The following is a 26,362-nucleotide window of genomic DNA, read 5'->3' as shown; positions in this document are numbered from 1 at the left end:
AAAAAATCCATCCTTGAGTATGATAAAAAAACAATATGATTTAGCCAAACAAACTATGGTTTTAGAGGTAACAAAAGAAATATCTAGCAAATTTCTTTATCGTTAGATGATTAAGTCTTTAAAAAATTGACATTATTTAAACGTAAATTTACACTTATTAACAAAGTTTTGGAACCTGGGGTTGACTCCAATAGCTCGATCACTTCCTGCAGAAGAAATTGTTGATCTGGTTGAAAAAAAAATGTCAGATTTCAATTTATCAATTAAAAAGTACATCATAGCTAGTGCCACTGACGGAGCATCCATAATGAAAAAATTTGGACGGCTAAGTGGTATTGAACATCAGCAGTGTTATGCCCACGGACTTTATTTGGCAGTATGTGATATTCTATACAAAAAGTCAGACTCTTTAGCAAAATATATTGACCCAGCTAGCACACATACATTGGGCCAACGTCGGCACAACGTCGGAAGCGTTGGTTTATTTTATCACTCAAGTCATAACGTCAAACCAAAGTCGGGCCAACGTCGGAATACGACTGAATTTTTGCTTTTTTGAATACGTTCAGTGTGTTATAGGTTTTAGTGCTGAAAAAAATTTCGGCCGTTCTTGAAAAAATCCCGTTTAATGTTAGCTGTGGTTTATGCAAAGAAGTTTGAATCACGAGAAGAAGTGGTATTAAAAGAATCAAAAAGGATTGAATCACGCGAAGAAGTGGTTGTGAAAAAAAATCCCCTTTGTTAGAATCCAGTTGGCTAAAGAGATACAGGTATTTATTTTCATTTTTGTGTTTATTTAACTTTATACTAGTAGTTTACTAGTTATGTAGCTACATAATTTGTAAATAAACTTGTCTATTTTACATTAAAGATAGTAGAATTTTTAATTTTATATCAAGAACTTGAGTACCCCATTTATTATCATGGCCTGAACGAAGTTTGTGCTGCTTCACCGAATTCTCCTCAGAGCAGCACTGATTGCAGGAGAATCTACAAAATTGTGCTATAACGTTTCTATTAGGCTACCATATCATGCATCAAGACTACATTTTATGCTCTTAGATATTTATTTTATTTAAAAGATATATGTTTCTTAATTAAAATTGAATTGATAAATCAATATTTGGACTAATCAATATTGATAGTAAATTTCTTAATGTTCTTAAAAAACTTTAAGTAATTTACTGTTTTTATATATTTATAATAGGATGTAAAATTGGTAAAAGATGTAAAATGCTAGAATGTTATAATAATAATAATAATGATAATAATAATAAACTTTTTTTTTGCTGTGCACATACAATGTGGTGAATCTAACATACAATGTAGATGTTAAACTTTGACAGCATTTGGAAAAGTGCTTATTTTTTATTTTCATTTTTTCATTATTTTTTTTAATTTTCTTTTGTTTGTTTTTGAAACAATCAAACTTGTTTTTGAAGACATTCACATTATTAGAATTGATTATCTCTCCTGTTTAATTATTCCAATTGTTACCTGTTCTGTTTGTGAAGAAGTTAAATCTTGTGGTAGTGAATTTATGTGTGAATTGCTTTTGCATTTTCTGAGTATGACCTCTTGTTATTGCATATTTAATTATTTTAGGAGGATCATTCCATTTAACTTTATCCATTTTTTTACTTATTTTATAAAATTAAATCAAATCACCTCTTGCTCTTCTAATTTTTAAAGTAGTCAAGTTAAATCTTTTTAAAATCTTGTTTTTTTGTATTAACAATGATTAATAATATTATGCTACTAATATTATACGTTATAATTTAACTGATAATTGTTTAGATGGCTGCTTCATATGCAACAAACAGAAGAAGAGTGAGAGAGCAAGTTGATAAAGATATGGAAGAAATTTATGGTGAAAGTTATTATCAGAAAAGTAATGTGTCTACCTGTAGCATTTCTAATGATTGTGAAAATGTTTATTATGATAACAATGCATATGAGGTTGATATTGACAATGATGAAGATAATTTTCCTTTTCAAATTCCTAATAATCAATATGACGATGATCAGGATAAACGGTATTTCACATCAGACTCAGAAAATGAAAGTGATCTGGATAGCAATCCTGATGAAAAAGGTATTACCACATCTTATAGTATGTTTCTTTCGTATGTTTTGATTTTTCATTGTTTCATTCTTATTTACTAACACGTGTCATTACTTACTGAATGAAACTTTAGTTTAATTTTTTTTTCAATAATGTCTAGTGAAGCATTTGTTTTGTAATTCGTCATTTGTTACTATATCCCTCTTTAACAGCTGTTAAAAAGGGATATGGTAATGTATTTTATATGCATTTGCAGCATTTTAATGGTGATTGGAATTCATATATTATTTGTATAAGAGAATTTTGAAGCATATTACTTCTAGTTTTTGCAGTAAAATACTGATACTATTTTAATAATTTTCAATAATTTTAATATTTCAATAATTTCTAGTTTAGATGTGGTATTAAAAAATGAAAGCGAAATATCAAGGAATGTAGTAATTATTAAAAAAAAAATATTTTGTCGCCATGTTAATGCAGGTAATATATCCAAAAAAAATTTGTTTTTATTTATGGACCATTTTATTTGTATATTGTGCTTATATTTAACATATGTTTGTTATTAACTATTTTATTACTTAAATATAGATTTTATATTCGATGTGTGTGTGTGTGTATGTGTGTGTGTGTGTGTGTTTATATATACATATATATATATATATATATATATATATATATATATATATATATATATATATATATATATATATATATATATATATATATATATATATATATATATATATATATATATATATATACTGCCCCTCCAGATTTCTGAACAGTCTTTATTGTCAAAACTTTGTGTAAAAAAATAGAAACTGATAAGTGTTTGCTAATAATATATATAAACACAAAAATATATGAATACCTATAATTTTAGCAGTAGTTATGGCAATGCCTAAAGCTCATCAAACGAAAGATGCAAATTCAAAGATTTCTACCAAATTGTATAACGAGGAGCATTCCAACGTTGTTGTTAGTCTCAAGTGAAGTAAAGATGCAAGATTCGTAAGGATGCTTATCAGTCGAGAAGAACATTTTGTTTGAACATTTGTACAAATATTATGATATAATTATATTGTTTATTACAACAAACATTGATTTTCTCTAAGTAATTGTTTAATTTAAGTTGGTTCATTAATCAATGTTTTATTTTCGTTCATCAGCGTCAAATTTTATTCAAACTTATTTGGACATTTCATTTTATTAAACATTACAAAGAAATAGTTGTGCTTTATTTAAAGAAATAGTTACCCTTTAGTTGAAAAAAGTTACACTTTAATCAAATAAATAGTTTTAATTTGATTGCAAAAGCTTTTTTTTAATTGAAAAGATGAGCACACCTTTTGAATCAAATTTTTGCAAACAAGTAAAACTAATATTATTTGAATTATACGTTGGACCAACGTCAGAATGCGACGCTCGCCCTACATCGAAATCCGACGTTGGACCAACGGTTGGTTGCGACGTCGCGCCGACTATCAAATCCACGTTGGCTCGATGTCGGTTGCCGACCATCGGCCATAGAATTTTTCGACGTTGATCCAACGTTGGGCCAACGTCTATGTGCTATCTGGGGAATTTGAATCGCAGTTTACGATTAATTTGATGATGTATTAAACTGTCATGATGAGTCATACAGCTCAACAGGCGTTACGTTCATTGATGATTTACAAAGTATTTACTTAAATATAGCCTTAACAATTCAGATGGTTCGAAAAGTAGTACGAATGTTCCGAAAATCACCTCTTAAAAATGACGTTTTACAAACCTACGTAAAATCTATGTTTCATAAAGTACTGAAGCTGATATTAGATGTCAAAGCAAGGTGGAATAGACTTGCAATGCTAGAAAGATTCCTTAAACTAAAAACATGTATACTAAAAGCAATGACCGATTTAAAAAAAGTTCTGAATATCTCCGAAGATGAATATGCAATTAAGAACGCCATAACAGTTTCTCGGCAACCGATAAAAGTTGGAATAGAAAGATTTGGTAGAATTAATGCTACTCTACTTGACGCAGAAGGTGTAATGATATTCATCTAAGACGATTTGGCAGAGAAAAAAAATTTGATAGCTAATAAACAGCTTCAACCTGTACAGCAGAGAATTGAAGAACGCAGAAATGCCAATTTAGTTGGACTAATAAAATTTTTAAACAACCCAATTAGTTATAATCAGGAATCAAATATCAACTTCAAACTACTCTTACCGTCAAACATGCAATAAAAGCAGTAAAAAAAATTTATACTTGGTTGTACATAGAGGATGCTTGGACTAGTTCATCAAATAATGAAATAGTTGAAGTAAGTCGTGATAAAAAAAACATGGTTTCTGACCCGTCAATATCTCAATCTGTTGCTCCAAATTTTTAGGCAAAAATATTTTGACATTTGATCGAAAATTGAATGCGACTAATTGTAATGCCAAACAAGTAGAAAAAGCAGCTCTAGAAGACATTAGCAATTTAAAAAACCTCACAAAAGAAAACAAACTTTTTGAGGCAACTTAAAAGCGTAGCGAAAGTTTAGAAAGAATATACTCCACATTAATGACCATTAAGCCGACATCAATTGAATCAGAAAGAGCTTTTTTTTCCGCGGGTCTATTTATGGGAAAAAATCGTTTACGATTAAGTGACAAATCAAACCGCTCGTTATTATATTAAAAATTATGCCGGGAAATAATAATTTACACACCGGGAATCCCGGGATGCTAAATTTACGGGAAATAAGAAACCCTAGTGTAAATTAGTTTTTTTTATAAATATAATAATGTACCACCACAAGAGGATTTTGTTGGTGTGCGCTCAATGTTATAATTATCAATGAGAGTTAGATGAAATAAGGATGTTGCTTTTTTTAACCTTGTTTTTGTTATACCAATAATGGAAAAATCAAAATTAATTAATGATTGTATTATGTTTAAATCCTCAAAGTGTTTTTTTAACGATGATATGTTTAAATGAAAAAAGTAGAAACCGCTTATTTTATTAAAATAACATTAATAACATAGCTATTTACTTCCTACTTATTGTTTCTAACATTCTCTCTAATATTGTGGTCCACTATGGCTTTAAACTGTCATTTGTGTAAAAAATTAATTAGCTCCCGCTCATCAAATAGTTTATTAAATTAAATCTATCAAAACCTATCCTTAAATCTATCAAAAAATACAATGCATTGACTTCTTAATAGAAAAAGAAAGTCAAAAAATTGCATTATTCGGGTAAAATTTGCCGAAAATCCACCATTTTTAAATATTTTTACTCCCAGAAAGGTTATAAGAGTTCTAAATTTGATCGTTTAGGTTCACTTTTCTTTTATTCATTATATAGAATAAGATAGACTAATAACTGTCATTAATAACATTTTACAGTAGTTAAAAAGCCTAATTTGGGCAAAATTGGCTAAAAATACACCATTTTTAATTATTTTTACCCTTTGAAAATAAATAATAGTATTAAATTTCATCTTTGAGGTTCAATTTTTTAAAATTATAACAAATCAGAAAAAGGTAGACAGATAATAGTCATTAATAACATTGTATAATCTATAAAAGGCCTAATTTAAACAAAATTGGTTGAAAACCCGCCATTTAAAATTTTTTTTGACTGCCCTGATATTATATTTTCAAAAAAAGTAACATTTTTTGTTGACTTACATTTATATTTGATAAATATAAACTTAAATGAGATCAAACTAGTAACTGACAAGTTCATATTTTGAATTTGAATTGTGGTGATGTTTTAGGATTTCCTAAGAAAACCATATGTTTTTGAAATTTATTGTATTAGGTACCTCACTTTGACATCAAATTGTGAAAAAAACTCAAGGGGTATGCAGGTTTTGTATTTTAACAATTCAAGGATACTAGAGACTATTAGGCTTCTGCACTACTTAATCTCCACTTGACCAGTTTTAAGGTCCCTATTTACTAGACTAAATTTTTAATTTCGAAAAAGATCTCTCTGCGCTAGCTACTTTTTAATGGTATGTGAGAAGAATTCTCAATGCAATAGATACATTTGCGTAGGTTTTATAGCATTTTCAGGACCCAAGTTTTCAGTAAAATGAAAAGAAAGAGACGTTAATACAAAGCTTAGTTTCTCGCCAGAAATATCATTTTTCCATTTTCAGATTTTTTCCAATGCAATGCAATGAAATTTTAAATCATCTTCCTTAACTGTTGAGAGCTTTTTAATATTAAATAAAAAGCTAAAAAGGTACAATTTTAGCATTAAAAGCATTAAATCTATCTTCTATTGCAATAGTAGTACATTCAAATATTTTTTTTAAAAACATCTTGTTTATACTTTTCTTTTGGACATTGTTTTTCAAAGTTTTGCTCAGGTTCATCAAAAAATCTCTTTCTTTTTCTTACTTTTAAAGCAGATTTTGCTGCAAAACTTTCGTCTACCTTTAAAGAAGCAAGCTCTTGTGCAATACACACAACAGAGTCAAATTTTTCCTGTTTGTGATTTTCCTTAAAAAAAGTTATTCGTCCTTTCTACTGCTTTTAAAGCCTCTGTAATATTCGTTGAAGCTGATTGAAGTTGTTTGCTAATTAAATTAATTTCGAATAAAACTTTATGCAAATTACAATCGAACACAAAAAATCGAAGCTTGTTATTTTTAAAGCTTTAGACTCTGCTGTGATTTTTCAATTGTTTCATTAGCGGTCTTGGCCGCATGCTTCATAAATTTTTAGCATTTTAAATCGAAGAGTTTTTACAGCATTGATGTGGCTTTTCCACATCAATGGTTTAACTGTTAAAGATGGACATTTTAATTGCAAAATTAACCATCTTTTTGTTGAAGCAGAAAAAAAAATTGTAAACTTGATCAATTATATTGAAAAACATGGCAATTTTAGGTCAACATTTGACTGTAGCATGGAATATAAACCCCTAGGCTGTTTTTTTTAAGAATAAAAGCCTGTACACCATTTCTTACGCCATTCATATTTGGACCATTGTCATAGCTCTAAACTCTTATGTTTTCTACTGGCAAACTATTTTTTAACAGAGAGTCAATAATCTCATTTAATAATTCAAGTCGTGTCGAAACTTCAATTAATTGAAATCCAAGAAAACTTTCATTAATGGACATTTCAGCAAATTTTGAATTTAATGGATTTTCCAATCAAGTCAATGATTTCATTTTGAATATCTTTTGCCAGATAGTGCACAGAATTTGGTTTTCTTTTTTTGCTCTCAACAAATGAAAAGTACACGGGAAAAAATGGCAGTCACATTTAAAAAATTTTTAAAGAATGTATATATTAATCATTTATAAAAGTTTTCATATAAAGCATAGAAGAAAATTTGAAAAAATTATTTCATGATTAATTTATCTGAAGTATACACTTTTAATAAAATATTTATAACTTTTATTAAAATTTTTTTTTTATACAAAGACTTTTATAAATGGTTCATAAATACTTTCTTAAAACTTCTTAAATGCGACTATGCCGTTTTTTTCCCGTGTACTCTTCAAATGTTTTTCCATTACAGGATCAAGTTCAGCCAAAAATTCTGAAATTTTTAGAAACTTTCCATTATTGTCTTGATAGACTTTGTCACATGAGCCTCTGAGTGGCAGGTTTTGCTTCGCCATCATAATAGTTAGGGAAATTATTCTTCTCATTACGTTGTACTAACGTTCTACTTCTTTAATTAAGTTTTTATCCAAAATTTTATCAATTAAATCCCTTTTGTAATCTATTTTTCAGATCCATCCACTTGCTGTAGCAGTCAAAATAATCAAGACTTTTTTCGTGTCTTTTTAAAATTCGTGAAATATGGCGCCAATCATTACCACCATTTTGAGACAACATAATGGGGTTTGAACATAAAAGTTTACAACAAAAACAAAAGCTTTGTTTTGTTTTTTTTGAATAAACTAACCACGCTCAATGATTTTTTCACCATTATCCAGGACGCAGTAGGAATAATGATTTGAAAAACTCAAACTATCAACATTTCTTATATAGTTATTAGAATCTTCTTTGATAACAGCCCTATCATAACAGCGTTTTGTATGAAATCATTTTTTAAATTTTCCAGCCAATCGTTAATACCGTCAAAGCATTCAGAAGTAGCAGACGTTTCAATCAACTTTTAATTGTTTGAATAGTTTCAATTGAATTACTAGATTCAGTTGATTTGCTTTCATTTCCAGAATCAACCAGATCTTGAAATATTAGATTTTCTTCGGCCATTTTATCATGATCGGTTTTTAATAGAAATTTTTCTAAAGATGTTTGATTTGATTTCAATTGTTCCTCTATTCGTAGGCGTTTTTTATTTAAACTCCCAACCTAAAAGTTTTCTTTTCTCCATTATTTCTTTTTAAAGAAATCAATAAATATTATATAATTTTATAGCAATAATTAGATGAATTTATACCAAAATAAAAAAATTATTGAAATTCGCAAATAAGAGCGCTAAAACACTTTGAAAACGAAAAATATTTAACGCTAAAGTAAGCTTTAATTTCTAAATTAATATATAAAGAAGCGCTTTTTTAATTTAAAACGCATTTCTAAAAATTTTTTGTTTAAAACACGAACTCTTCTATGAAGAAATGTTCGCCTTTCTTCAGAAATTAATTTCGACCAGTAATTCTTTTCCTTATTTAAATTGGTTCATTTTTGCGCCGTACTCATTGTAGTTAAGGCAATATGGTATTTTGTTGACTACGACATTTTAAATGATCAGGTCTGTGAATTATGAAAAGACAAAAAAAATTAAAATGAAAAATTTTGCGGTATCATAAAATGTAAATGTTTATAGCGAAAAAACCCAGACTGATGATTCTTTTTTTTTTTTTAAATCTTCTTGAAATCCCAACCGCTTGTCCAAATTTGAATAAAATTTTAAACAAATACTTTTTTAGATAAAATGAACATCATAGTTTAATAATATGATTTGTTCTGATCGTTTATTGGAAATTTTTCTTAATTATAAGCCCTTTCTTGGTCAGAATTCTAGTACTTTTTGTGAAAATTGATAGAAATATTGTATTTTGAAACTGCATATAGTTTATATTGGTCAGAACCAATTCCCGAGGGGAAGGGGGGAAGGGGGAAGGGGCAGGGGCATTTGCCCCCCTCCCAATAAATTTGCAAACAAATAATTTCGAAGTTAGTTTTTAGAAAAAAGCAAACAATTATAAATTAAGAAATAAAAGAAAGAAAAGGATAGAATGGACCAATTGACCTACTTAGTAGCATTGCCTCCTCTCCCCCCCCCCCTCCTAACATAATTTCTGTTGGTACAGGCCTAATTATTTGTATAAGTTTATTTATTTTCAAATTCTCAGGGAAAAAAAATTAATAAAAATTTGGCACCTTTGTCGCCTTGGCGCCTGTGTGAAAATCACCCGTTGTACCTGCCTTCCGCCGGGCTTGCATACGTCTGTTATTTATGCAATAGCGCAGTAATTAATTTATACAATAGCAGTTCAGTGGTAAATAACTCTATTGCATAAATAACATGGTAAGCATGATGCTTTCATTACAAATTGACAAAAATAAATTAAAAGTGAAACAACATTTGTAAATTCTTTTACAATAGCAAAGTTGTTTGTTAAACGAATACCTGAATATTGCTATCAAAATCGTCAGAAGCATGTGATCCGTTTAATAAATTTTATCCATACACTCATTCCAAACCATTTTTTATTGAAATGAAAGTTCTCAATATTTATGAGCTTAATGTTTTTAATGTTTTTTGCTTTATGTATATGTGGAAAAATGACATATGTTTACCCGTTTTCAAAGATCTCTTTTGTTTGAAACCAATAAATAAATATACACTTAGAAACGATAATTTTATATATGAGCCCTTTTGTCGAACCATGTTTAATCAGTTTTGTATTGCATATCGTGCGCCCAATCTTTGAAACAAAATTGTTTTGTCCAACTTCGACATGCATTTTACTTTTCCATTTTTAAATATAAACTGAAAAATTTAATTATATTAATGGATGATTCCATCAGGTTTTTTTAATTGTAATTTTATATTTTCTTTAAAACTTTTATTGTTAACTACGTTTTATTTTATTGATTATGTTTTGATGTAGTTTATATACACACGCTAGTAAATGGTTCTGATGATAAGATCAGTACGATCTTCTTTCAGAAACTTTGTTTGCGCTTATGAAAGTAATTTATTTACTCAACAACAAATGTAAACTAAAAAAAAAAAAAATAAAAAAAAAAAAATCTAAACATTTTTATTATAGATATATTTTAAAACAAACATATATGTTAAAATAAGATAAGGTGCTTATAGAAGTTGTTGGTCTTTGTTACTGTTGTTGTTTTTTTATTATTATTGTGGTTCTTATTTTCTAATGTTTATTACTACAAATATTATTTTTATTATCATAATTACTATTCTTATAATTATTACTAATTATATGTATAAAGATTTATATTTTTGGTGTTTACCTAAGATTAGTAGAATTACTATTTGTAAATATCCATGAAATTATTTTTTAGAACAATAAATTCCAGCTGGGACCCAGTTGCACTGGTTAGCTGGTGACCTCTATTTTGATTTTAAGAGTTATTGTTTCAGACTCAGATGAATAGCCTTTTGCTTGGATGCCATTATCAAAAAAAAAAGTGAAAAAATGAAAAGTGGAAATTCCTTTTATATTATTTGATTACTAAAATATCTTTTTAAGTTTCGATTTATTGCTCCTTTGGTGGATATTTTCAGTTAAATTTAAAGATAATTGAAAGTTTGGTTTAGTATTAACAGCAAAGTAGAGCAGCCGTGGCGCAGTGGTAGCATTAAAAAACAAAGGATCCGTGGTTCAAACTCCACCTAGGAGGCAAGTTTTGCGACATTGGTTTGGAAGGAGGCTTGATTCCGATTAAATGCTCATCCGCGGTGATCTGTGATAAGACCGTAAGGACTTCTTGAGGAACCTAAATAAAATTTAAAAAAAAGTTATAAAAATGGTCAGCACTTAGCTCTAAGCCAGAACTCTAATCTTTGCGTCACGATAACAGCCATTCCGGTTAAAACTTAACTAAAAGTAATTTTTTTTTAACAATTGTTTCTAAGACATCTATAGGTTCTTTATTATGAATAGTTGTGCAAAAGTTCTATTTGATGGCTGCGCTATTACTTTAATTCAAAATTCTTATGATGTCTTTTATAAGACTACGAGTAAAAAAGCTTGGCATCAATAACCACACTATTTGTTTCATCTTTTCATTATATTCTTTCCACTGTTTCTACTCAACAATAACTCTAAAGTTCCTCTATCACACTGCAATGAATCTTTTTTTTGAAACCACACTTTTCATGTTGACACCCACTAAAACAACATGCTGAGCTGCCTGGACACTGGAAACAATGCACTTTTTATTAGAAACCTTTTTCAACGCAGGAATTATATTTTGATGATATGTGCATAAATTAACTTGCATTTTTTTAATAAGGAGAGAATTTAATGGCTTTGAACTTGCGAAATGTACTAATCTTTTATTTAAATTTTCTTACATAAAAAAAGCATGCGTCTCCTTAATGCTCACATACATTGGTTGTTTTGAATTTAATCTTTTCTATAATTATATTTTATAACACCTTTTATTCTAGGAGACATGCGGTTAACATCATTAACTTCATAAAAATGAACAACTTTTTCTTAATTTTTTCATTTAAAGAAGCTGCTCCTCTAAATGCATTAGAAGTTTCTAAAAAGTTATAATCGAGTTCAACCTTTGACCATATAAACTGATAGACACGCCGTTTTCAAAAAAAATAAATCCAAAATATTTTCCGCGCTTGTCAGTTTGTGGCAAAAATGCAAAAAAGACAGGATTTTAGTTTAGATGTTTAGGAAAACTCCTCCTATTAAAAAATGGTTGAGTATATTTTTTGAGGATATTTTTTAATAAAGACTATAAAAACAAACGACTACGTTGTTTCTTTAAAACTATTTTGTAAAGCTAAATGCTTTTTACTGAAATTAATTTAAAAAAAATTGATTTTATTGGACTGTATATATGGACTTCTTAGACTGTTTATTGGATTTTATTGGAGTGTAAAAATAACAAAAAGTTTTATAAACATATATGCGTATATATTTATTGACCACAAAATAAAATGTTTTTAGTTAATTTACCTCGTAATTTTTTTGAATCTCCTAGGTGGTATAACCTTAGGTTACAATAATAAAATCCAATCATTTTTACTAAACTGACCAAATGATTAGATTGAACATCATTGTCAAACATATGATCTCTGTTATTAATAATAATAGAAGTACGAACACTATTTAGAAATTAATAATCAATTTTGTCATTATATTTTTTTGAAACAACCTCATTTCTTCCTGAAAAATTCCTATTTCGCTTTCTGCAAGTTTACATATGTGAATAACATCTTTGGCTGGTTGAACCAAACAGAGTTTAACACTACTGTAATTTTTTTGGTTATTAAAGTTGAAGTTGGGGTCTTTAATTAAATTTAGCTTAAATAAATGTCACAATCTAAAACCTTTTTAACTTTTTTTACAACAAATCCAGCAATATATTCAACAACATCAGACACATATAATGATAATTTTCTTGAATAACTTATGTTATTTAGGACATATGCATGGTCATAATTTGTTTTTATTTCAAAATCTTCAATGAGCTGATGATTAATTGTTTTCATTTTAATATTTTTAAATGTACTCACTGCTAAAATTATCGATGGTACTTGCCCAATGAAATTGGCCTGAGAAGAACCTGAAACACTTGTGTGCATTAATAATTTTTTGTAGACAGCTTGAAATTTTTTTGATGTGAGATTATTGTTATATCCTCCATTGCTCATTATGGCACTAAAAAAACTTCCTAATGGTCTTGGGATAATTTATAAGCAGAAAGATACTTTAAACTACAATCACCAGTTTGAACATAGTCGTTCCATATTCCCATAAAAGACTTTAGGCTTACAATCATCCCAATAAAGCCTGTTTTTCTCTGACTTAAATGTATAGGTCCTCCATTGTTTGCACATTTAAATGTTACTAAATATTCTATTGACTATCTTATTGTTTGAAAATAGTTTCTTTATTATATTGTTGTAAACTTGCTTTAAAATTCTTAGCTAAAAAATTTCTTCTATTTAAAATGTCAAAAATTTTATTAATATTAATGATAAATTTTTCTGTCCCTTGTCTTCAAAATCTTTAGAGTACTGAATTTCTCTTAAATATTCTATTGCTTTTGCAACTTTTCGACTAAATGTTTGTGCAGCCAACTTGACCTTTATTTTTTCTTAATATCAATTTATATGTCGTTTTGTAATTTTTGTTGCTAAATGAAGGCCTTCCTTTTCATGAATAGCTACTAATTTTTCAATATAATCTTATTTCATTGGTTCATTCCCACAATCAAATATTATTTTGTGCATTATAAGCTTTAACATGTGCGGAGGATCCATTATAATATAAACTGGCTTTTTTGTAACTAGATGTGGAAAGTATGTGCAAGTAGAGTTAACTGATAAATCTACTCCAAGATGATCAGCCATACTAATATTAGATGAAACACCATCAAAAGTTAAACTAGCTATAGTAATGTCAGCTTCGCTTAATATTTTTAAACACATTTTTACCAAATTACTTTTTTGAACTCCTGAGATTCCATAATTTAGAAAGTAGCTAACTGGTAACTTTCATGCATCATTTAAACTATTAATCAAAAACACGATTGCTTCTTTTGCTTCAACTTCAGAATCACCTTATAGTTCAACATCAACATAACTAAAATGTTTGTAAAATTTTTTATTTATATAAATAAAAATTTTAAATTTTGTGTAAAACAGTATATCTAAATATATTAAAACAACTTACCCTAAAAACTTTTCACCATCTTTTCATCAATGATTTCAGTTTCAAGACTGTAACTGATATTGATTGAAATCCATGTCCACATGTGATTACCTGATACCATTTCTGAAGGGTTCTTGGATGAGGAAGCATGTTAGTAAATGTTTTTCTGATATATAAATATGCTCTTGGAGAATAAAAATTTAGTGTAAGAGTAAAGTTTTTTAATTCCACTGGATACGCTTTAATGCATTTAGATTTAAGCAACTGTTTTTTTAATTTTTTTATTTTTTTTTAAACATCTTCGCCTTCAACAAGGCTGTTGATAGTTACTAAAAGAGAAAAGACGAAGATTGTAGAGCAAGATAACGATTGATGGACGACTTAAAAAATTGCAAATTATATGAATCAGGAAAGCAAGATGAAGGAAGCGAATTCCAAAGAGCTGATGTTCAAGGAAAAAAACTAGACGAATAAGCATTTTTGGAGCACTTAGGAACAGTCACAGAATAAGGATGAGACTTAATTGAATGACGAGTAACATAAGAATGAATTTTAGTAGATGGCACAATAGACACTAGCTCTTTAGAGCAGTGCCCATTATATTATTTGTAGAAAAGAGAAAGAGAAGCAACATTACGACGATGTGATAATGGTTGGAGGTTGACTGCAAGAGCAGATCCAACTGTGTTTACAATGCGTTTTTGCGCCTTGTCTAAAAAAGAAAAAGCATCATTAGAAGAACCGCCCCAGATATGGCAACAGTATTCCATACAAGGGCGGATTTGGGATTTATAGAGATAAAGAATAGAATCCGAAGTAAGAAAATGACAAGCTCTGTAGAGAGATGCAACCTTAGCAAATGCTAATTTTGCAACTGATTTGATATATGGTTTCCAAGAAAGATTGGAAGTAAGAGTTAATCCTAGAAGATGAAGAGTAGATGACTCATCGAGTACATCACCGTTCATAAATATAGGAAGATCTAAATTATTGCGATAACAATTTGCTGAAAAAAATTGAGTTTTATCTGTATTGAAGTTCACCAGCCACTACGAGCCCCATGCTGTAGCAGAAGTGAGATTCTTTTCAAGCTCAAATGCCCCCTTCAAGCAATCAGAGAGTGTTGGTTTCTTATCACGACAAGTATAAATGGTAGTATCATCAGCAAACAATGCCACCTTAGATGTGAGAATAAAAGTTTTCTCTACACATTGCAGCAATCCATTTATTCCGAATTAATAAATCTTCTGGAAATCTACAACATACAAAATAATTCATAAATAAAAACAACTTTTAACTTATATCAATAATAAAAATTTAGTATATGTTGATTATTAAATATATATGTCATAAAACAATTATAGTAAATATAATGAACATTATTCTAAAAAAATGCTCTATTCTATGTGGTATCTTTATTGGTTTGAGGAAAATAAATTCAATTTGTCATTAATCAAATTAATGTTTATTTATACTTTAGCTATAAATAAACAGCATTTTGAATAATGACAAATCGTATTTTTTTAAATTAAGTATTAACTTATTTTTACTTAACTTTTTATTAACTTAAATTAGAATTTATTTAAAAAAAAAAAATAAGTATAACTGTTGTTTATATATAATTAAAACATTTTAAACAAGCACCAACATATGTAAACAAGCACCAACAATTGAAAAATTAGGAACTATCACTAAATCTTGTTTTTGAATTTTTAATTACTGATTTTGCGATTAAAACAGTTATTAAAATAAATAATTATTACTGTTATGCATAAGAATGTAAGATTCTTGCTAGATATTAAATCATTCTTTATTTAATAAAACTCTTACCCATGAAATGATATATCTGTACCAGTTTTATATCTTTCTGTGCAGTTATATGCACTGCAAGAATGCACCATAGTTAAAATTGATAAAAAATATGAGGTAACTACAAGAGCCAAACTCTTCGTTAAAATATGTTTTTGCCACAAACTAACGTCACTTCGCAGAATTTATTTTGGCTTCACTTTTAGAAGAGTATTTATTTAACTTACGCCGTAGAAGAGTATTTATTTAACTTGCGCCGTACTTTTAGAAGAGTAATTGTTTAGCTTGCGTCGTGTCTATCTATATTAGGGTGACACAAATTAGGGTCAAAAAATGAAATTTTTAGAAAATCGAAAACCGCAGTTGCTTAACCTGTTCTACAACATTCAGTTAGTCTTAATACAAAATTTTATTTATTTTTCTTTGTTGGAAGTGCTATATGTAATTTTTCAAATATTGAGGATTAGATGAACTTTATGTTGTTTTAACGGGTTAAAATGTGTTTATAACTAAATTCTTCTTTGATCTTTGATCTAAGAAGAAAAAAAACACTGTTTGTAGTATCTTACAGTTAACTATTATTTTACATTAATTTTCCAACTCTCAGGGCCGGCCCTGAGAGTTGGAAAAATAATGTAAAATGTGATTTAATAATTTAAGGGGGAGGGGGGAGAAACGCCCCTACCCCCACTTTTAAAATGAAGACTTTTTTTTTAAGAAGATGACAATTTTTATAAGAAATTGAGGTTAAAATATGTTTATAACTATAGTTTTGTTTGATCTAAGAAAAAATAAAACACTGTTTATAGTATGTTTATAGATATTATTTAACATTATTTTTTCAACTCTAGGTTTCAGGTTTACCAGTTCCTTAAGCGACATACCTTTTGTAATTAGTTTTCTATGTTCCCTTACTACCAAAAGAATGTTCTGTCTAAGATCCTCATTGCGGGAAGAGTGAACAAAATTTTCAATTAAGCTAATATTTCTTTCTGCGCAGTCGTTAGTCACACTGAGATTGCGAACTAACTGAGTGAAATGTTTGTGTGAATCTAGCGCTAAGAAATCGCTTGAAGTATGCCACTCTCAAACAGATTTGGTGTGACCTGTGAGTATAAAAAAAAGCCAACTCTCCTTCGTAATTAAGTCCTCTAATCTACTATCACTGGTAACAATAACAACCGATGGAGCTTCTACAGAAATCTCTGGTATCTTAGGAACTGGAAATTTTAAAATCTTCTCAATGAATAAACGCTTAGCATCTGCTTTTATATGAGGATCACCAAGCAATAGTACGACAACTTTTAGGAGACAAATACAATGTGTGGTTACTCATGCTTTTATGAAGTGAGTTTCCAACTTCATAACCCCATTCTGTTTTAATTGTTTCAGCAATTTTAAATGCTTTTTAAATTCATTTAGAACGGCATGCTCTGCTTTGCCTGATTTAAGAAAGGCAGGTTTATAATAAATAGCAACAATAAATGCTACCCTTGTGACCATATGTTTCTTTTTAGGAGTCAGATATTTAACAACTGTGGATGTCATATCAAGCATTAAAAAGTATATTGCATAGGCCATAAACCTTGCATTGTGACAGGCGCCAGGCTGATAGATGTGAAAATTATTTAATTTCTCAGATTTAACGTTCATGTAATACGCCAAATATTCAACGAGATGCTTATAATCATTCCTAAAACATTGTTATTTTTATTTAATATCCTTTAAAAAAAAGCGTATGCATGGAAAAACTGTTACATTTAATATTATTGTTACATACCTGGGGAAAATTTTATGTTCTAGTGCTTTAGTTACAGAGTTTGCAGAGGTCACTGCCAACAATAAGGTCTTGCTCAGGAAATCGTTTGAAATTTTCTACAGTGCTACTGGCTAAAACTCTTGGATAAAACTCTGCTATCCATTTCTGCTGAAAATCTTTTAGCAAATTATTTGCAGGGGCTTTAGAAATTGCATTAAAAGCCTAAGTAATATTTATCTCGGCAAAATGGTATCTACACAATAACCAAAGAAATGGTTTACCAAGAAATCTTGCCATTATAGTTATTGCACCAGATTTCCATCCAGTATTATTTACTGCGGTGTCAGAACAGAATCCTATAATATAGTCACAAACTTCAAAATATTCTAGGAGATTCATAATACTTATAGTCATATCGATTCCCTTACCACTCTCAGTTGGCACAACACCAAGTAAAAGATCATCTTTGGTTTCAAACTATCTGTAGTCTATCTGTAGTAGTGGCCTGTCTAGTGTTCTCCTCAATATGCTTTAACATTTTACCATCAAAATGTAAAACTAACATCTTCTTAGCCATTAAATCAATATACTCATTACGTATCTGGCCTCCTTTCTCTTCTAAAAATCTGTAACGTCGCCTTCTGACAGATTCACTGCATAACTTTAATTGTTTAACATCTCCTCCTAAATAGTTTACTACACTTGCAATAAGAAGGGTTTAATCTCGAACGCTGAGACCGGCTCTTATACTGGTGGAAGTTGTTGCTGCAATGAGACCCTCACTGGTAATCTCCTTTTCTACTCTGAAGTATGCTGGTCTAAACTGATGCCTACTTTTTGAGCTTGCTTTGTGAAAGTTAACATTTTTATTTGGGACAAAAACTTCCGACTCAACACTTACACTTCCAGCATCTAAATTAATACAAAGATTTTTAACTCAGTTATACATTTACTTCAAAAACTGAATGATTTTACTTAAAATGTCCGTGCTTTATTAAAAAAAATTGTTTATATTCTCTCTTTTGATTTAATCAGAATTTGAAATGAATTTTTTTAAGTGTTAAGCAAAGTATACTTTGATATTATCTAATTGTGATTCAGCTCTTGTTTTTTTAGGTTCTGTAGATTCCTCATCTACTAAATTGAAATCTATATCATTGTTAGAAAAAAATTATGGTTCCATTGCCTTTTTTCACCAATTTCTTCTTTGTTATCACTTATTATTGAATCGTTGTTCTTCTGTACTCGATCTTTGTATTCTTCTTTTCTCTTGCATCTATCGATCTTTCTCGGAAACCTTGCTTCAAGCTCGTTGTCAATTTTAGAAGATGTGATCATATTTCTGTTAGTTCTGTGCAAAAAGTTGTTAAAACACTTAGCTTAAGATAAATTTAAATAAAAAAACCAAACTTTTCCAAACAATCATTCTTTATGTTTAGGAAAAAAAAGTAAATATGTTTTTTTTCAATTGATCTCAGTTGGTGAAATCTTTAAAATTTAGAAAAAAAATAATTTTGATCATCTAAGAAGGCCGAATCTTCTTTTATAGCAGAAATATCACGAGGAGTTGATTCGTCGTGTCTCAACTTCTTCTCAAAGTCTTTCGCACTAATGTCAAACAATTCCTCTATCATATTGTAAAATTCATTTATGTGGCTGTCGGAAATTCGCTCTTTGATTTGAAAACTTTTACTGCTGCACAAAATTTTGTATTTGCTATATAGAGATTTAAACTTTTCTACTATGCTTCTCTCAGAAATCAAATAATTTCTGAAACCTGCAGACTAATATTTACCGACCAAATATTTACAACTTGTCGGAGTAAACAGTGTTTTTTGGTATTTGAGTTACAAAGTTCGTCTTTCCCTTTGCATATAACATCCTCTCGTGCTCAAGAACATGAAAAGTTTGTTTTAATAGGTTCGAATCGCTTATCTCTAGCTGAAGTTAGAAACAAGTAATATCGAAAAACACTTCGATTCGATGGAGGTTGGTTTGTAGGTAAATAGATTAAAGGCGAGTTAAGCAGGTAAACAGACCTACTAGCGTTATAGCTAATTTCTTTTGTTTTTCTCTCTTTCATTTTAAACATTTTGTACAAATGTTGAAAATGAAAGAGAGAAAAACAACAAATGTGTTAGAAACATCTTAATTTTTTGACACATGTTTTCAAAACTTTCTGAATGATCTGAAAATAAAAAAATAAAGTGAAGAAATAAAAAATGCTTGGAACGTAAAATTTTCAAATTTATATGTAGCTTTTCCTGCTCATTTAGGAATCTGAAATTTGTTTTGTAGAGTCTCTAAGTTTGATAGAACCGGAAAATGTACTGTTGTTTTTTTGTTTTTTTTTGTGGACATTTTGTGTTACCCTAATCTATATGGTCTAAGAGTTCAACAGCTAATTTTAGAACAACTGCTTTTTGCTTTAAGGGGCTATTAGCATTACATTGCTATTACATTGTTTTTGTTTGGTTTAAGGGGCTATTAGCTAACATTGTTTTTGTTTGCTTTAAGGGGCTATTAGCTAACATTGTTTTTGTTTGCTTTAAGGGGCTATTAGCTAACATTGTTTTTGTTTGCTTTAAGGGGCTATTAGCTAACATTGTTTTTGTTTGCTTTAAGGGGCTATTAGCTAACATTGTTTTTGTTTGCTTTAAGGGGCTATTAGCTAACATTGTTTTTGTTTGGTTTAAGGGGCTATTAGCTAACATTGTTTTTGTTTGCTTTAAGGGGCTATTAGCTAACATTGTTTTTGTTTGGTTTACTTGTTTACAGCCTTTAATATTAGCTAACATTGTTTTTGTTTGGTTTACTTGTTTACAGCCTTTAATATTAGCTAACATTGTTTTTGTTTGGTTTACTTGTTTACAGCCTTTAATATTAGCTAACATTGTTTTTGTTTGGTTTACTTGTTTACAGCCTTTAATAGAGAAAAGTTGTATTATAAGGCTGCTTGTAGAAAATTATTTCATTAGTTTTGTTCAAAGTTGTTTTTTTCCACTTGCATAAATTTTCAAAATTGCTTCATAGTTTTATTCGAAAATGTAGTATACATATAAATAACTTTGATGACAACATTGAGCATTATGTATAAAAAATAGCTTCTGCCCTTAGCAAATTAATCTTTATTATAAATGTTGGAAGAAACAATAAATTACAGATTTAAATGCAATCTTATTGGATATTTCCAGTTTATGATCGCATTGATTGTAAATTTCACTATGTAGATATTTTAGGTTGGTCAGTTCCAGATGATTTTTTATGTAAAGTTAAATTTTTGATCAGAAAATTGTATCACATAAATGAAAGCTTTAACATCATTTACTTTGAATAAACATAAAATAGAGAACAATAATTAAATTTTTCTAAAAGAACCTGTTAAGTGTTCTAAATATTTAAAATTGGTCTTTTTGGCATGGTTTATTAGCAAAGAAATAAATCTGGATTTTGTTTTTCCTAACACTAATGTACGTGAGGTTTCAAGCAGTTCTGAAGTAAGTGATTCTGATTTTATCGCTAACGTATTACTCGTCTTTTATCTTTAAAATGTGTACTTTGCATTATCTCCTTCAACCAAAAACAAAAATTTTGCAACATCTCCTTTAACCAAAAAAAAACATGCAACGCCATATAAAAAATAAACACAAATCAATAAGCGAAGCACAAGAATATATTCACTCAGAAAATTCTTGTGAAAAATTTCTGCAATAAATTCAAATTGTGAATTTATTGCAGACAAGATAATAATTTAAGAAAACATTTGCTGTTCATTTTTATACTTTTTTTTTTAAGAAGGATGATCGGTTCCTAATTTTATAGCTATAATGCTATGCTTTTAAGACAATGCTTTGTTTTTAAATTAAATTATGTTTTATTTACTATTCTTTAAAATACATGTACTAATTATTTGGTTTCCAAATTTTTGTTTACATTTTTTGTTATCTTTTTAATTTGATTGTCATTTCGTTGTAAAAATGACTTTAAGCAATTGTAATAATTTTAAACAAAATTACTCACATTAGTAAAAATATTTATTAAACATAAGTTTTTTAGGCGCTCTTTTAACTCAAGTTTAGTTATTGTTGATATTATAAATTATTATTTTATTTAAAAAGAAATTTAACTATGATAATTGTTTTGACTTTCGATGTTTAATGTCAATTGCTTCATCTTGTAATGATTGTTTGGTTTTTTTTTTAATTTGACATGTGGGAATGAAATATTGAAAGTAATAATGCAACACAGTATGTTGAAACTTCTAGCGAAAAGGTTGAAAAAGATGGAAAGTATCATACTATCAATAAATTAGAAGTGGATATTATAAATGCAAAAAAAAAGAAAAGTTAAAAGTAGTGGTTTCAAGGAAGTAGTGATATTTAGAAAGATTCAAAAATATTTATATTTGCAACTTATTATAAGTTTTTAATACTATTTAGGTTATTACTAAATTTATAACGTCTAACTAAAATTATATACAAAAGTATCTTCATGACGTTATAATGATATGCTAATTATCTAAACTGAAGTTCTATTTGAGTTAACAAGGTTAATAAATTCACAACAGGAGATAATCCGTTGTTATATGGGATGGAAGCCCACTTAGCTATCAATTTTAAGTTCACGGCTGGAGAAATCTCTAATGAAGAGAGTAGACAAAATCATTTAATAAATTTAGATTTTCTTAAACAGGGCTATAGGCCAAAACTGAGTGCCGGTTCACACTCGCAAACAACTTAAGACATTTATAATTGGTGTAGCCAGCTTTCAAACGCTTTTCTTGAACCCGTTGAACAATTGATAAAACTAGAACTCAAAAATTTTCTAATTAAAAGCAAACAAAATTTAAGATACAAAAACTGCTCATGTAAATGGGAAAACCCAGAATTGAAGTTTAAACACACTATAATTAGCAAAAAAGTAGCCGACGAAATCAAATAAGTGTGACAAAAGTTTTAAGTTTAACCTGTTAAAAAGAACCTCCAAGAATCCAAAGCTCCTGTACAGCTACATGAACAATCAACAAGCAGTCAAAGATTCTATAAAAGCAATGAAAGCACTTGAAGTTCAAAATATATTTAAAACTTTTGTTTAAAATATCAGGCCTTAAACAAATATTTTAAATATGAATATGTCCTTTTAAGTTTAAAAAACTTGGGAAAAATTAAATTAAGTGGTGTTGATAATTTACATCCAGCTATTTTAAAAAGTGTGCATCAGCTTTTGCCATTCCACTTACGTATGTTTTCAAAGAGTGATTTGAAACTAGCAAACTGAAAGTGAAATTAAGATCAGCAAATATCACTCCTTTGGATTAAAAAGACAAAAAAACTTTAGCAGGAAACTACCGATATCACTCACCTTAACTGCATGTAAAAGAATGGAAGGGGTCAGGGTAACAACATCAGTTTTTGCCATGTCGAATAACATCTGTTCAACAACATCTGTAAAAATTAAAAATATAATAAGAAATATATATAAAAAAATAAAATAACATCTATGCAGAAATTAAATGAATATTACAGATGTAGTTCTATCTTTTAAATTATCAAAGTGTAATAACATCTGTGCAATTACATCTGTGGATTCTGCAGATGTAGTTACATCTTTTAAGTTATCGAAGTGTTAAAACATCTGTGCAACTACATCTTGTAGGTTTTAAGATGAAGTTATTATTAAGATAAAATAATTAATAATGCATTATTTTAACCAGGTGTAGTTACATATAGAAATTTTTTCACATTTAGCTACATCTAGAGAAAATTCTTCCAGATGTTACATCTTTCTAAAGATATTGTTAGGAGTCATTGAATTTTCAGATGGTATTGGATAGATTTTATTAGCGTAAAAGAAAAATACAGATGATCTAGGACAAAAGTGTACAGATGATCTTGGACTACTCCACAGATGTTGTTAGATAGATGTAGTAATCTTTTACCAATGAAAGGCATTTCAAGTCTGTATAAATGTACATTTGAAACTTTTCTGTATAAGTTCAAACTAATACTTAAATAACAACAGAGTGTTACTCAAGAAAAAAGCTGCATAAAATTATCAGAAAAAGTTAAAATCAAATTATAGTAAAAAACATCCGCAGCTTCATTACACTACTGCACATCTAGTAATGAGCATAGGATCCCTTCTCAACAGGTAAAATGAAATTGTCGAATTTATTTTTCAACAATGCTGTTTTGACCATGTTTGGAGTTACCCCGAGTTCGCCATTACCCCACTCTCCCCTACAGTTTTTTTGAAAATAAATCATGCTAAACAAATTTACTTAAAACAAAGGTTTCATTTTGAACACCTTAGAACTTAAAAATTTGCTGATGTTGTTTGGATTTGACCTATTGATGTTGTTTTTTTGGATTTTAACAGGGTCTTTGACACAGCGCTACATAAAAAGTAGTTGTTAACTAACAACTTGGAATGTGGTCTCACAATTCAATGGATTGATGTCTTTTTTTAAAAAAGATAATAGATTTGACAAAGTGTGAAAAAATGTATCATCTTGAGCAAAAAATGTCTGCAATGTGCCACAGGGGTAGGTAAATGAACCACTCTTGTTTGTGCTATTTATAAACGATTTGTCTAAAACTCTGAAAAACGTAACTAAGTTGCATGAAATGAAATGACATCAAAATATTAAATGAATTATTTTTCTGTGCATGACCAATTTCTTTGCAATCTCGATTTAGTTTATAATTTGACTCAAGACTGGCTTGTGCAATTGAGCATTTTTAAATGTATGGCCATGCACGTTGACCGAAATAACCCCTTTATATCAATAAGCAAAAGTTAAACGTAACAGAATCTGAAAATGATTTTGTAGTAATCTTCTCAAGTAATTTGAAATGAAAAAATCAAGTTATAAAAAGGCAATGTTGGTTTGGATTAGCTTCGCTTTTATAAATATTAAACTCCTGGGATTACTTTATTTAAAACCAAAACCAGAAGTGATCGCTTTTATTTGTCAAAGAAATCATCAAGCAGGTGTCGTAAAAGTTTTTACTTTAACAGCCCGGTGGGAAATCGGCTAGCAAATAGTTAGCTATAATCTTAATGATAAAGACAGCGATTTTGCTACGAGGATCGTTAGCTTTTTTAAGCAAGCAAAAAGCTATCGATATTTGTAAAGATAAAGACAGCAATTTGGCTATTAGGACAGCTTGCTTAACAAGCTAAAGAGCCACTGGCTAGGGTAGGGTGGGGTAATGTGGGGTCTAATTCATATTTATCTGTTATATTGATAATGGCTTTAGGTATAAAGTTGACATTTTTACCACATTGTTATAGCATATTAGGCTAATTAATTTTAAAATATAACCTAGCTATGCTGTTAGAAACGGCACTTTTTTAGCTAAAATGCTAGATACATTTTTAAACTCCGTTTTTAAACTTCAGAGAAAATATATTCAAATAAGGCATAAACGTATGAAAAATGGTTATTTTGAAAGTAAAGTTACTATATTTTAAGGAAAGTATACCTGTAAGACACTAACGCACATGGTTTGTTTAAAATTTGAAATATAGTCAGGTGGGGTAAAGTGGGTCTATGTATGTAAAATATTATGATATGTAATTATATTATCGAAGTTGTTGTTAGTAACATTATAAAACTATTAGTTTCATCAGACCTAACTATTTTTGTGTTAATAATTCTTTAGAACTATTAAACACTTATGTTTGAAGTTTATGTCTTTGAAGTTTATATTAGGAACATGTGTATTTATTTGTATGAAACAATACCTAGGTCAAATAAAATATTATATAAGACCTATATTAGCCATTCCAGACGATTTTTTTATACTCTAAAAAAACATATATAATTTAAATCAGCGTATAGAGCTTGACCTGACTTAAAAAATGAGGGGTCATTTGACCTTTGAAGTTAAGCGGATCCAAAGTTATTGAATTTTTTGTTGTGCAAAAATTGATGATTTTTTGACGAAAGGTATAGGGCTTAAGTATGGAAAATTTACAGTGTTATGGCACCGAAAAAGAGAGTATTTTTGGATCATATTGACTTTTGAATAACTTTTGAACCGTTATTACATTTGACTTGAAATTTTCCATAATGATTCAACATAAAATACAAAAAAAAAATTTTTAAATTCTGTCGGGATTGCCCAGAACTGTCTATTTTACAGACTGAGGGTTTTTACTTATTTACTTAGTTTTGGTGTCATATTAACTCTTGAATAACTCTTGAACCGTTATTACATTTGACTTGAAATTTTCCATACTGATTCACCAACTATGAGAAAATAAAATACCCCAACATTTTTTTATTTAATTCAGTCGGGATTGTCCAAATTTGTCTATTTTACAGACTGTGGGTTTTAACTTATTTACTTAGTTTTGGTGTCATATTAACTTTAGAATAACTTTTAAACCATTATTACATTTGACTTTAAATTTTCAATAGTGATCCAACAACTATAAGAAAATAAAATACCCCAAAATTTTTTTGTTCAACTGACGAGATTTACCAGAATCATCTATTTTACAGACTGAGGGTTTTCACTTATTAACTTAGTTTTAAAAAATAAAATTTGGGGTTATATTATAATAACACTATACAAATGTGCATAAAGGAACCATGGAATCCAAATAGTACATCATTTTGAAATTATTGTATAATTTACAGACCGGTCAGTAAATTACTGCAAAAGGGCTACACAAACCAACTGGGCATACCGACTTTGAATATATTTGATATTTTTCAACCGTTATTTAATTTGATTCGAAATTTTTCATAATTATCCCAATTTTATTCATCTGACGAGATTAACCAGAATCATCTATTTTACAGACTGATGGTTTTCACTTATTTACTTAGTTTTGGAAAATAAAATTTGGGGTTTTATTATAA

The 26,362-nt window shown here is 28.9% G+C and overlaps 1 protein-coding gene across 1 annotated transcript; it reads left to right on the top strand.

Annotated features, from left to right (window-relative positions):
• The first annotated feature begins 610 nt into the window (after positions 1–610).
• LOC136080960 (uncharacterized) lies at positions 611–3,111 on the top strand. Its single transcript, XM_065798316.1, has 4 exons — positions 611–770; positions 1,798–2,095; positions 2,457–2,545; positions 2,949–3,111. Exons 2-3 carry the CDS (start codon positions 1,798–1,800, stop codon positions 2,459–2,461), a joined length of 303 nt encoding a protein of 100 aa, XP_065654388.1. The 5' UTR covers positions 611–770; the 3' UTR covers positions 2,462–2,545; positions 2,949–3,111.
• Positions 3,112–26,362: the final 23,251 nt, after the last annotated feature.

Source organism: Hydra vulgaris, chromosome 06, assembly GCF_038396675.1.
Source record: "Hydra vulgaris chromosome 06, alternate assembly HydraT2T_AEP".
In the NCBI taxonomy this organism is placed as follows: domain Eukaryota; kingdom Metazoa; phylum Cnidaria; class Hydrozoa; order Anthoathecata; family Hydridae; genus Hydra; species Hydra vulgaris.
This window is presented reverse-complemented; position numbering and strand designations above follow the sequence as displayed.

Coding starts and splice junctions, on each gene's coding strand:
- LOC136080960 (XM_065798316.1), top strand. CDS start 1,798: ATGGCTGCTTCATATGCAACAAACAGAAGAAGAGTGAGAGAGCAAGTT.